Source organism: Bos mutus, chromosome X (genome assembly GCF_027580195.1).
Source record: "Bos mutus isolate GX-2022 chromosome X, NWIPB_WYAK_1.1, whole genome shotgun sequence".
Classification (NCBI taxonomy): domain Eukaryota; kingdom Metazoa; phylum Chordata; class Mammalia; order Artiodactyla; family Bovidae; genus Bos; species Bos mutus.
Genome location: NC_091646.1, coordinates 70,774,446 through 70,788,664, shown reverse-complemented (window position 1 = coordinate 70,788,664; position 14,219 = coordinate 70,774,446). Strand labels below are relative to the sequence as shown.

At 37.6% G+C, this 14,219-nt stretch overlaps 1 protein-coding gene and 1 non-coding gene across 2 annotated transcripts in view; both read right to left on the bottom strand.

Moving 5' to 3' along the window:
* TEX11 (testis expressed 11) overlaps positions 1–14,219 on the bottom strand; it is a 203,865-nt gene that overhangs the window by 165,347 nt on the left and 24,299 nt on the right. Inside the window, exons 4-5 of the mRNA XM_070365322.1 lie at positions 13,450–13,534; positions 8,629–8,708 (exon numbers count right to left, since the gene is read on the bottom strand). Of these exons, the coding sequence (XP_070221423.1) occupies positions 8,629–8,708; positions 13,450–13,534 (165 nt within the window). The remainder of the gene's footprint in view (positions 1–8,628; positions 8,709–13,449; positions 13,535–14,219) is intronic.
* On the bottom strand, positions 2,458–2,529 carry TRNAC-ACA (transfer RNA cysteine (anticodon ACA)). The gene has a single exon. It is a non-coding gene; the product is annotated as a tRNA-Cys (tRNA).

Below are 14,219 nucleotides of genomic sequence, written 5' to 3'. Positions count from 1 at the left end.
GAGAAAATAAATTCCCACTGTTTAGACCACCCACTCCATAGTATTTTCTAACGGCATCCTAGCAAACTAATACAGTGATACAAGCATATGATTAAGATATATGGATGTAAACATGACAAATAAAAACAAAAATGGTTATGAGTAACAGCCTTAAAAACAGGAAAAGATACACGCACAAGGCATTTCATTGCAGCACTCAAATGTCCATCAAAGAGGGCAGGTTGAATATAAAGTACATGCACCAATTGAATAATACCATGTAGCTAAAAAAATAAAGAATATGTCTGTATACTGCTATGGAGTGATCTCTAGGATATAATGTTAAGTTGGGTAAAAAAAAAAAAAAGGAAGGACCTACCCTACAGTACATGGAAATCTGCTCAATGTTATGTGGCAGCCTGGATGGGAGGGGAGTTTGGGGGAAAATGGACATGTATATGTATGGCTGGAAAAAAGTTAAATAAATAAAAAATACACCTAAAGCCAGACATCCTGGAGTGAGAAGTCCAAGTGTGCCTTAGGAAGCATTACTATGAACAAAGCTAGTGGAATTCCAGCTGAGCTATTTCAAATCCTAAAAGATGATGTTGTGAAAGTGCTGCACTCAATGTGCCAGCAAATTTGGAAAATTCAGCAGTGGTCACAGGACTGGAAAAGGTCAGTTTTCATTCTAATCCCAAATCAGGGCAATGTAAAAGAATGTTCAAACTACTGTACAATTGCACGCATTTCACATGCTAGCAAGGAAATGCTCAAAATACTTAAAAGTTAGGATTCAACAGTATGTGAACTGAGAACTTCCAGATGGTAGAAGCTGGATTTAGAAAAGGCAGAGGAACCAGAGATCAAATTGCCAACACCCACTGGATCGCAGTAAAAAGCAAGAGAATTTCAGAAAAACTTCTGCTTCATCGACTATGCTAAAGCCTTTGACTGTGTGGATCACAACAAACTGTGGAAAATTCTTCAAGAAATGGAAATACCAGACTCCCTTACCTGCCTCCTGAGAAACCTGTATGCAGGTCAAGAAGTAACAGAACTGGACATGGAACAATGGACTGGTACAAAATTGGGAAAGGAATACATCAAGGCTATATACTGTCACCCTGCTTATTTAACTTATATTCAGAGTCCATCATGTGAAATGCTGGGCTGGATGAAGCTCAAGTCAGAATCAAGATTTCTGGGAGAAATATCAATAAGTTCAGATATGCAGATGACACCACCCCTATGGCAAAAAATGAAGAGGAACTCTTGAAGAGCCTCTTGATGAAGGTGAAAGAGCAGAGTGAAAAAGCTAGCTTAAAACTCAACATTAAAAAACTAACATCATGGCATCCAGTCCCATCACTTCATGGCAAATAGATGGGAAAACAATGGAAACAGAGACAGACTTTATTTTCTTGGGCTCCAAAACCTGCAGATGGTGATTGCAGCCATGAAATTCGACGACATGTGCTCCTTGGAAGAAAAGCTATGACCAACCTAGACAGCTTATTAACAAGCAGAGACATTACTTTGCTGACAAAGGTCCATATAGTCAAAGCTATAGTTTTTCCAGTAGTCATGCAGAGGTATCAGAGTTGGACCATAAAGAAGGCTGAGCACCAAAAAACTGATGCTTTCAAACTGTGGTGTTGGAGAAGACTCTTGAGAGTCCCTTGGACTGCAAGGAGATCCAACCAGTCAATCCTAAAGGAAATCAGTCCTGAATAATCATTGGAAGGACTGATGCTAAAGCTGGAGCTCCAATACTTTGGCCATCTAGTGAGAAGAGCTCACTCACTGGAGAAGACCCTGATGCAGGAGAAGGGGATGACAGAGGATGAGATGGCTGGATGGCATCACTGACTTAATGGACATGAGTTTGAGTAAATTCCGGGAGACAGTTAAGGACAGGGAAGCCTGGCATGCTGCAGTCCATGGGGTCTCAAAGAGTCGGTCATGACTGAGCGATTAAACAACAACAAATCATAAGCATGCACACTCAGTCATGTCCAACTCTGTGTGATCCTACAGACTACAACCCACCAAGTTCTTCTGTCCATGGGATTCTCCAGGCAAGAATACAGTAATCAAAGTTAACTGTAGTGACCTCAGAATAAAGTGAACTATTATTTTCCAAAAAATGGTGGAGAAAAGTATACATACGGAATGTTACCAACTATCTAAGAGCCTTGGGGCAGGTTCCTAGATAAACAGGTATTCTCAGATAAATAGGTAAGAATAATCTTATAAGTATTCTTAGATAAACAGTTAAGATATTCTTAGATAAATAGATATGAATACCTATTTGCTTATATGTTAAAACAAGAAGAAAGAAAGTGGAAGTGAAGTTGCTCAGTTGTGTCCAACTCTTTGCGACCCCATGGACTGTAGCCTACAACACTCCTCCATCCATGGGATTTTCCAGGCAAGAGTACTGGAGTGGGTTGCCATTTCCTTCTCCAAAGGATCTTCCCAACCCAGGGATCGAACCTGGGTCTCCCGCATTGTAGGCAGATGCTTTACCATCTGAGCCACCAGGGAAGACTTTAAAACCAAAAGGAAAGACAAATATTCTATGCTATCACTTACACGAAAAAATCTAAAAGATAAAACAAAGAAATACATATAACAAAACAGAAACAAGCTCACAGATACAGAGAAGAAACTAGTGGTTACCAGCGGTGAACGGGAAGAAGGGACAAGAAAGGGGTTGGGGATAAAGAGATACAAACTACTGTGTATAAAATAAATAAGCAACACAGATATATTGTACAGCAAAGGGCCATATAGCCATTACTTTATAATAACTTTAAATGGAGTATGCTGCTGCTGTCGCTTCAGTCGTGTCCGACTCTGTGCGACCCAATAGACGTAAGCCCACCAGGCTCCCCCATCCCTGGGATTCTCCAGGCAAGAACACTGGAGTGGGTTGCCATTTCCTACTCCAAGGCATGAAAGTGGAAAGTGAAAAGTGAGAGTGAAATCGCTCAGTCGTTTCCAAGCGACCCCATGGACTGCAGCCCACCAGGCTCCTCCGTCCATGGGATTTTCCAGGCAAGAGTACTGGAGTGGGGTGCCATTGCCTTCTCCAAAATGGAGTATAATCTATAAAAATACTGAATCACTATGCTGTACACATGAAACTAATACTATAAATAATGCTTCAGTAAAATACATGTGTACATACAGGCATACATACATGTGTTTATGAAAAATGTTTGTATACATATTTATATACATATACACATACATACATACATGTCTATCAAAGGATTTGTTAGATACCATCACCAACTCAATGGACATGACATGAATCTGAGCAAACTCAGATCCATATGAAGGACAGGGAAGCCTAGTGTGCTGCAGTCCATGAGTCACAAGGAGATGACTTAGCAACTTAACAACTACAATCAAAAGGATAAACAATAAATAAACAAAATAGTTATCTACAGGGGAAGGGAGGGAATAGCGTGTAAAAGAGAGAGATAGAAGCTAGACTTATCCGAAGATAGTTCCTTTAGTAGATCTGACTTAACTTCAGAACCATGTCAATATTTTACATAATTATAAAACATTAAATCAAAATGAGTAAGAGGGAAGCAATCACAAAAATCAAAAGCAAATAGAAGCAAATAAATCTAACTGTATCAAGTTGACAGCATAATCATAGAGAAAGGAATTTTTGACATAATTTTAAAATAATATTTTAATAATACTGAAACAATATTTTGACTGTACATTCCTAGTGGGATATACCTTTAAGAACAAAACTGCAAAAAAATTCCTAACCATTTTTAGAAATCATTCTTTGTAATAATATTGATATTGGTATATTCTGAAACTGTTATAAAAATAATTTTAGGATAAAAGAGGTTATTCATTATATTAATGTTTAGCACCAAGATTTTTAGAACCAAGAGACACAAATATAAAATCCAGAAACTAAGTTTAAAAAAAAAAAGAAGCTAAGTAAAATACTATAATCCTAAATAGCAACTGGAAATATCAGTATGAACTCATTATGTACTTTCTTTTTAAAAAAATGTACTTCATAGCTCTGTCAACTTAAAAGGTCTAGAAACAATGCCAATGCAATAGCAATGAGCACCTGTAACATCCAGACTCTTATTTCTAAATAACACTCTCCACTAAAAGGAAACAGGGCTCCTTAGAGGAATGGCTGATTCCAGGTCTAGAGCAAGAACTATACAAGACAAACCTGGATAACTTGTCATATCAGAAACCAAATAAAACTATTAAAAACTGCTGAGTTCATGCCAAAAGACTCAGAACCACTTAAAGAAGCTCCTACTAGCCAAAAGTAGGACACTGTGCTTCAGTAATAATAATAACTACAAAGGATTGACAGTCACTAAGTATGTTAAAACCCATGAATTCACAATGTTAAAAAAAAATACTTAGCCATTATTAAAGGATGTTAGAGAACCAACTCATTATTCTGAAAACTGTTAAATAAAGGGGAAGAGTCATGACTTTCTCAGACAAAGTATACTTCAGAGTGACCAAATCATTTATGAAAGCTTCTCTCTATTCCAGTTAATAAACAAAGAAGGAATACAGAGGTAGAATATGCAAATCTCCACAGAAATAATGGATCTAGGGATAACAATCATCAAAGGGCACTACACAACAGAAGAGAAACAACAAACATTACTAACTCCTGACGGAAGCACACCATGCCGCTGATGAATTCTTCCTGACAAAAATGAACCTGAATCAGATCAAGCTTCTAAATCTAACTACTAGTTTTCTGGAAAAACAGAGGACAAAGTACTAATATTAAACAATACACTAACAATGTAGTTATCAGAATGCAGAATTTAGAATATATTAACAAAGTACAAGGTGCAAATTTAATGCTGATTCTAAAAACCAACTGGAAAGAAGCAGGATGGATGAGAATAAGTGTGAGTAGTTGCAGGGAGGGAAGACTGGATATTTTATGATTTTAGAAAAATCCTTATTAAATTTAATTGGGTATAATAATAGGTAGGGGTTTTTTTGGAATAAAAATCTTGTCTTTAAGAAACATGTACTGAAATATTTATGGGCAAAATAATATTTTTTTGGATATGTTTCAAAATAATCCATGGGATTGCTTAGGAGAGATATAGAACAAACAAGAGTGGTGGTGAGTTGATGATTACTCTAGCTGAGTGATGAGTAAATAGGGGAATCATACTGTATCTTCTACTTTGTGTGTACATTTGAGCTTTTCAATAAAATACTGTTTTAAAATACTGGGAAAAATATTTTCCATTAAAAACATACTTGCTCATAGGGAGCAAGACAGAGGTAGAAAGGGATGGAGTAGAAAACTATTACTTTTGACTACTTTCATTACTTTTCATAAATCCTAAATTATAAGTTCAACATTTAGTCCACTGAATCACTGTACTAACAACTACAGTACTACTGAGACCTCTAATGGTAACAGATATAATTATTATGAAAGTAACATTGATAGCATGAAAAGACAAAAACATACGACACTGGAAGATGAGACTCCCAGGTCAGCAGGTGTCCAATACACTACTGGGGAAGAGCAGAGAAATAGCTCCAGAAAAGAATGAAGAGGCTGGGCCAAAGCAGAAATGATGCTCAGTTGTGGATGTGTCTGGTGCTGAAAGTAGGGTTCGATGCTATGGAGAACAATATTGCACAGGAACCTGGAATGTTAGATCCACGAATCAAGGTAAATTGGACATGGTCAAGCAGGAGATGGCAACAGTTAGCACTGTCATTTTAGGAATCAGTGAACTAAAATGGATGGGAATGGGAGAATTTAATTCAGATGACTGTTATACCTACTACTGTGGGCAAGAATCCCTTAGAACGAATGGAGTAGCCCTCATAGTCAACAAAAGAGCCCAAAACGCAGTGCTTGGGGAGCAATCTCAAAAACGACAGAATGATCTCTGTTTGTTTCCAAGGCAAATCATTCAGTATCACAAAAATCCAAGTCTATGCCCAAATCACTAAATGCCAAAGAAGCTGAAGTTGAATGGTTCTATGAAGACCTACAACACCTTCTAGAATACCCAAAAAGATGTCCTTTTCATCATAGGGGACTGGAAGGCAAAGTAAGAAGTCAAGAGATAACTGGAGTAACAGGAAAGTATGTCCTTGGAGTACAAAATGAAGCAGAGCAAAGGACAACAGAGTTTTGCCAAGAGAATGCACTGGTTATAGCAAACACCCTCTTCCAACAACACAAGAGAAGACTCTACACATGGACATCACCAGATGTCAATACCGAAATCAGACTGATTATATTCTTTTCAGCCAAAGATGGAGAAGCTCTATACAGTCAGCAAAAACAAGACCGGGAGCTGACTATGGCACAGATCATGAACTCATCATTGCCAAATTCAGACTTAAATTGAAGAAAGTAGGGAAAACCACTAGGCCATTCAGGTATGACCTAAATCAAATCCCTTACAATTATACAGTGGAAGTGAGAAATAGATTCAAGGGATTAGATCTGACAGACAGAGTGCCTGAAGAATTGTGGACGGAGGTCTGTTAACACTGTACAAGAGGTGGTGACCAAAATCATCCCCAAGAAAAAGAAATGCAAGAAGGCAAAGTGGTTGTGTGAGGGGGCCTTACAAATAGCTGAGAAGAGAAGGGAAAGGCAAAGGAGAAAGGGAAAGATATACCTAACTGAATGCAGAGTTCCAGAGAACAGCAAGGAGAGAAAAGAAAGCCTTCTTGAGTGAACAAGCCAAAGAAGAAGAGGAAAACTAGAAATCTCTTCAAAAAAATTAGATACCAAGGGAACATTTCATGCAAAGATAAACACAATAAAAGAGGGAAATGGTAAGGACCTAGCAGAAGTAGAAGAGATTAAGAAGAGGTGTAAAGAATTAACAGAAAAACTACACAAAAAAGGTCTTATTGACCTGGATAAGCACAATGGTGTGTGTGGCCACTGACCTAGAGGCCAGACATCTTGGAGTGTGAAATCAAGTGGGCCTTAGGAAGCATTACTATGAAGAAAGCTAGTGGACGTGATGGAATTCCAGCTGAGCTATTTCAAACCTAAAAGATGATGCTGCACTCAGTATGTCAGAAAATTTGGAAAACTCAGCAGAGGCCACAGGACTGAAAAAGGTCAGTTTTCGTTCCAATCCCAAAGAAAGGTAATACCAAAGAATGTTCAAACTACCATACAATTGTCCTCATTTCACATGGTAGCAAGGTAATACTCAAAATCCTTCAAGCTAGGCTTCAGCAGTACATGAACCAAAAAATTCCAGATGTTCAAGCTGGATTTAGAAAAGGCAGAGGAACCAGAGATCAAATTGCCAACATCTGCTTGATCATACAGAAAGCAAGGGAATTCCAGAAAAACACCTACTTCTGCTTCACTTACTACACTAAAGCTTTTGACTGTGTGGATCACAAGCAGCTATGGAAAATTCTTAAAGAGATGGGAATACCAGATCACCTTACCTGTCTCATGAGAAACCTGTATGCAGGTCAAGAAGCAACAGTCAGAACTGGACATGGAACAAAGGACTGGTTGAAAATTAGGAAAGGAGTACATCAAGGCTGTATATTGTCACCCAGCTTATTTAACTTATATGCAGAGTACAACATGTGAAATGCTGGGCTGTATGAATCACAAACTGGAATCAAGACTGCTGGGAGAAATACCAACAATCTCAGATATGCAGATAATACCACTATAATGGCAGAAAGCAAAGAGGAACTGAAGAGGCCCTTGATGAAGGTGAAAGAGGAGAGTGAAAAGTCTGGCTTAAAGCTCAGCATCAAAAGCTAAGATCATCGCATCCAGTCCCATCACTTTATGGCAATCAAATGGGGGAAAAGTAGAAATGGTGGCAGATTTTTTTTTTCTTGGGTTAAACGATCACTGTGGAAGGTGATTGCAGCCATGAAATTAAGATGGTTGCTCCTTTGGAGAAAAGCTATGACAAACCTAGACAGCGTATTTAAAAGTAGAGACATCTCTCTGCCAACAAAGGTCCATCTGTATAGTCAAAGCAACAAAGGTCCATCTGTATAGTCAAAGCTATGGTTTTTCCAGTAGTCATGTACAGATGTGAGGGATGGACCATAAAGAAGGCTGAGCACTGAAGAACTGATGCTTTTCAAGTGTGATGCTAGAGAATACTCTTAAGAATCCCTTAGACAGCAAGGAAATCAAACCAGTCAATCCTAAAGGAAATCAACCCTGAATATTCACTGGAATGACTGATGCTGAAGCTGAAGCTCCAATATTTTGGCCACCTGATGCAAAGAACCAACTCACTGGAAAAGCCCTGATGTTGGGAAAGACAGAGGGCAGGAGAAGAACGGGGCAAGAGAGGATGAAATGCTTGGATGGCATTACTGACAATGAACAGTTTGAGAAAACTCCAGGAGATGGTAAGGCACAGGGAAGCCTGGTTTGCTGCAGTCCATGGTGTCACAACGAGTCAAACACAACTTAGAGGCTGAATAACAACAACATTGACAGAATTAAAGGATATAACACCCCTTCCACGTTTACACTAAATTCAACCATCTTCACAGGAAAATTCAACCATTTTCATAGGAGTAATGACTATCTCACTGCATGTGCCCTCTCCTGATTTAATTAGGACTTACCAGAATTTGTCTATGAATAGCTTCTTCTGAAGCATCTGGGTGTTCACACATGCGAATCAACTTACAAGCAACATGCCGCACTGCAAAACAGTAATTCAGTAATTAAGACACCCATAAACACAAAACATTCATTCTCCTTTTATATATACCTATAAAGAGAAAAGAGGAGTGAAGTAAAATCATATTTGTTGTTAAAAATAGGACTTTTAAAGGCCTTTTTAAAAAATCAATTACCGAAAGTAGATGACCTGAAAATTACCAAATGAATAATTTGCTTAAGTCAAACAGATATTTTCAAATTTTAATTTCTACAGGTCTTAAATCCCAAAGACTCATATGATGCTCTTGTATGCACCATGCCAGCAGGAAAATTCTAAGTAGAATTGGAATCTAAAGCTATTCAACATCTGACAAAATTTCTGAATATCAGAATATTTTAAGATTATTCTCCTAAAATGCGAAACTTCCTAAATACATTATTTTCTTCAGATGAGGTAAAGTTCTTGAAGCATAACTTAGAAAATACAGATATCTTCGTTGTACAGTTAATTTACCCTGAAAATAGAAAAGCTTGAATAACTGTAACCTTTTTGTGTGGTTTCTTTCATCATAAAACATACCCAGATTTTTAAAGATAACTCCACATATAACTGAACTAATTGCCTTGATATTTTCAAAACTCTGCAGCCATTCTATGTTAATATCATTTTAATTAATATTCCAATAAAAAGTGATTTGCCCAGCTTAAATTACAGGGTAATTGAAGTAATCAAATTTTTATTAACCATCACAAAAAGGAAAATTTATTCATTCCCTCAACAAATTTAATTTGTTTCTGGAAAAAAACTTACAGTAAAATAATTTCTAAACATATATTTACTTTGTCTTGCATTTCCAGTTTTGAAAATGTTTTTTTTTCCAAAGTTTACTAATTTTTCAGTATTCTCAATGACCCTGATCTCTCTATTCCTTCCCCACTACCTTCAAATATATCTATTTCCCTTCTTTGAAAAAATTCAACTAACCCCACTGTGCTTCAAGCTTCCATCCCATTTCACCTCTTCCTCTCATTGCCCAACTTTTTTTTTTAATTATTTGGCTGCATCAGGTCTTAATTGCAGCACTTAGGGTCTTCTGGTTAAGGCATGTGGTCTCTCTAGTTGTGGTGCAGGCTTGTGGGATCTTAGTTCCCAGATCAGGGATCAAACCCGTGTCCCCTGCATTGCAAGGTAGTTCTTAACAAGGACCACCAGGAAAAGTCTCAAAATTTCATGATCTGAATGACCCACTATCTCAATTTTATTACTGCTCCCTCTTTTCCCTAATGTCCTGCCATCTGTTAGGCTTCATTATCATTTTACTAAAGCTGCACTCACAAAGATCAGCTTCCCTGACTTCACAGCAACATTTCCCAATGATCATAACCTTTTTGAAAAATACCACTTCCTTCACCTCACTCTATCCTAGTTCAGCATGAAGCAGTGTCCCTCTGTGGGAACTGTCTTAGTCTAAGAACTTTGCTCCAGGCCTACGTTCTTGATCCAGGTGTGTATAACTATCACCATTAAGCCTTATGACCAAAGGCAGCTGAGGCTAAGACAGAACACTATTTCAGTATAAAGATGTTTTCTTTGATGTTGTTGTTCTATCCTCATCTTTTCATCAGCCTGTTCTTGGCCCTCTATACTATAAATATCCTGGTTAGGTGCTTGTTGACAGACTTTACACAAAACAAAGATTTTTTCTCACATCTCTAACTTTACACAAAACATAGATTTGCATCTGCTGGCACTTGTGAATTCTTTATTTGTCCTGTTTATTTAGCTTTAATCCATTCCTTTCTAAATCTTCAAGAATAATGTGCCTTGTATTTTCATTCTGGAGTCTTACCTTGTCCCTTTTACCTACTGCCTGCCATAACATGGTTTGACAACCCTATAAAGGAGTATGTACTCAATAAGTGGGTGTGCTTATTTAACTTTTATGCAGAGTCCATCATGTGAAATGCTGGGCTGGATGAAGCACAAGCTGGAATCAAGACTGCTGAGAGAAATATCAATAACCTCAGATATGCAGATGACACCACCCTTATGGCAGAAAGTGAAGAGGAACTAAAGAGCCTCTTGATGAAAGTGAAAGAGGAGAGTGAAAAAGCTCGCTTAAAACTCAACATTCAAAAAACTAAGATCATGGCATCCAGTCCCATCACTCCATGGCAAACAGATGGAGAAACAATGGAAACAGGGACAGACTTTATTTTCTTGGGCTCCAAAATCACTGCAGATGGTGACTGCAGCCATGAAATCAAAAGACACTTGCTCCTTGGAAAAAAACCTATGACAAACCTAGACAGCGTATTAAAAGGCAGAGGTATTATTTTGCTGACAAATGTCCATCTAGTCAAAGCTATAGTTTTTCCAGGAGTCATGTATGGATGTGAGTGTTGGACTATAAAGAAAGCTAAGCACCAAAGAATCAATGCTTTTGAACTGCGGTGTTGGAGAAGACTCTTGAGAGTCCCTTGGACTGCAAGGAGATCAAAACAGTCAGTCTTAAAGGAAATCAGTCCTGAATATTCATTGGAAGGACTGATGCTAAAGCTGGAGCTCCAATACTTTGGCCACCTGATGTGAAGAATTGACTCATTGGAAAAGACCATGATGCTGGGCAAGACTGAAGGTGGGAGGAGAAGAGGACAACAGAGGATGAGATGGTTGGATGGCATCATTGACTTAATGAATATGAGTATGAGTGAGTCCTGGGAGTTGATGATGGACAGGGAAGCCTGGTATGCTCAGTCCATGGGGTCGCAAAGAGTCAGACACAACTGAGTGACTGAACTGAAGTGGATAGTGAGTCTCCTCTAGAATATTTTGACTATTCCTTTTATGTCTCCTATCCTTGCTCTTTTACTTCTTTTACTTAACTGGAAGAATTAAGGTTAAAATCTCACTACTCTATTCTCTCAACACCATTGGTTCTTAAAATTTGCTGTGCATGAAAATTCCTAAGAATTTTTTTCAAATTATAGACATGCCCAGAATTCCTCCTAAACCCCAAAATCAAAACCTCCAATGATGGGGCCTCGGCATCTGTATTTGAAAAAGGCTCCACAAAGGACTCTCATTTATACAAATATTTAAGAACCACTGTTCTTTCTTTTCTCCCTCTGAGAATTCAACAACTTGTGTGGCTTCAATAATCACCTCCATGTGAATAACTATCAAATCTATAGGCAGCCCAACCTTTCACACAAGCTCCAGTCTCACATCTCTAACTTTACTGTCACCTCAAATACAACAGGTCTAAAACTAAAGTTTACAAGTCATTCCTCTACTTCTCGCTTTCCCATTTCTGTCCATTGTTCCATAATCCTTCCCAAGAATACAAAATTATAGTGCATAAATCTTGAATGACTTTTTTGATCACATAACATAATCCAGGCACATTGAATTTGTTTTTGAGACAAAATATCTTCCAACCAATCAATGTATTTTGGAAATAAAATTTTTTTAAACCAGATGCTTCCTGCACTACATCCTGTATTCCACTGTATCTTAAAAATACTGTACACATAACAAGCACCCAAATATCTAAGAACTGCAGAGTCAGTACATTAGGAAAGGTCCTAGGGCTACAGCTCCCATTTCATCTACCAAATCCCCACTACTGGGCAAGAAGTGAAAAACAGCCAGAGCAGTGTCCCTTGATACGCAGAATGGGAGGAGTTTAGAATTAACCCATTTTAACATCACACAATTCATCTATGCAGTAGGTTTCTCCCACAGATGAATTTCCAACTCTTCCCTCCTCACAACTCCAGGATCTAAGCCCTCTAGGAGCAATGATATCAACATTTATCTGAGAGTTAAAGAGATAGAACTGTTCTCTAAACATTTTAATAGAAGAGTAGGCTAATAAGTAAGTATATTATTGACTATACTAACCACTAAGTACCCAATACGTACACTGAGGTTGTATACAGTTTGGTTTATATTCATACAGATAAATATTTAGTATTAAATTCTATTTGTTGCATACAGACAAAATTCATTTCTCTGCAAGGCAAAGCACTCCAGAGATTCACCTTTTGACAGGTTGCCTCAACATAATCTTTATAATGAAGCAATATACTTTCCATAAATGCATTAACTGTCACTATCCTTGTTGGAAATCAGTAACTGTCAGCACACTAGATCCTGCCCATTTAGCTAAAGTGCTCATACTCTGCCAGACAGTGGATCACATTTAATACACCAAAGCAGATGAATATGGTTTGGGGTTTTTTTTTAGTTGTTGTTATTCTTGTTTGCTTTATAATTTTCCTCAGTAACTCAGTCCAATGTTTATCAACTCACCTCATAAAGAAACTATTCTTTACAGATTTTTTATTCAATCTAAATTCCTCACACAGCAACATTTTTCATTATTTTCTTAATGGAGAAGAGAACCTACTATTTGATGGTTCTTCAGAATCCAGATGATTCTAATCATCTCTTCTCCAGAGAAACAAACCACGTCCTTTGACACTTCTTCAAGTTCTCATTTTCCCCACCTCATTTTTAATCATCTTTTTTGTTCACCACCAGACTATTTCTTCAGTGAAGCTTTTAAATTACAATGAAAAAGAGCTAACCTCTGAAAAATGATAAAACCAAGGCAGGGTTTGCTCGAGAAACTACAGTCTAAGGATTGTTTTGTTTAATTTTCTTTCAACAAATATGCATTTAAGAACTGATAAAAATATTTAAATTACAGGAACACAATCTGATGTACAATAAGAATATTCCTCATAGTATGAGTTACTAAATATATACGTACCTTTAGCTTTCTGTTCTTCATTTATCACCAAACCTATATTATTGGTAATTATCCAGTTCCACAGGTTTACTGCCATTTCTTCAATCTGTGCAACAGAAACATTTTCTTAGTTAAAACACTGTCTGCCTCCTATGATATTTTATTTCTTGCATGTTTCACATTTATGTGACTATTGTGGGTTATTTACACATCTGTTGGGAGCAGCATTAGGCATTACTGACAAAATGGAGGCATGGCCCCAACCCCCTCTCCTCATCCCGCAGGCACAGTCCTGGGATGAAGGAGTTAGGTCTTGTGATTCTGACTTGTTCTTTCCTTTCTTCAGTTGGCTGGTAAGAATGTTAAGGTGCTTACTGTTTTTGAGAGAAGCATGAGAAAGCACAAAGACTTCTGCAGTTGTGCCCAGAAAATAATCTATAAAGTAACCACTGACATTTGTTCAAGGATCTTTACAAAGAATGTTCCAGGATGAGCACATAGGCGGCAGCTTGAGGCCATGGGAAGGATTGTTATCTGAGACCTGTTTGTGAGGGAAATATTTATGGCAAAAGAAGTTTGCTGGGTTTAGGAGTAATTAAGAATAGTTAAAAGCTAAAAGTTTAAGGAATGTTGTAGTGTTAGCATATTTTACTATAGCTTACAGAGATTAGGAATTTTAAAGATATAAATAGCTAGAAGCCTTTTTAGGAGATGGTGATCTTAAGATGCTAGAGGCAAACAGGATTTAGAAAGATAAGAAATAAACTGAGGAATGTAGCATGAGTTACAAC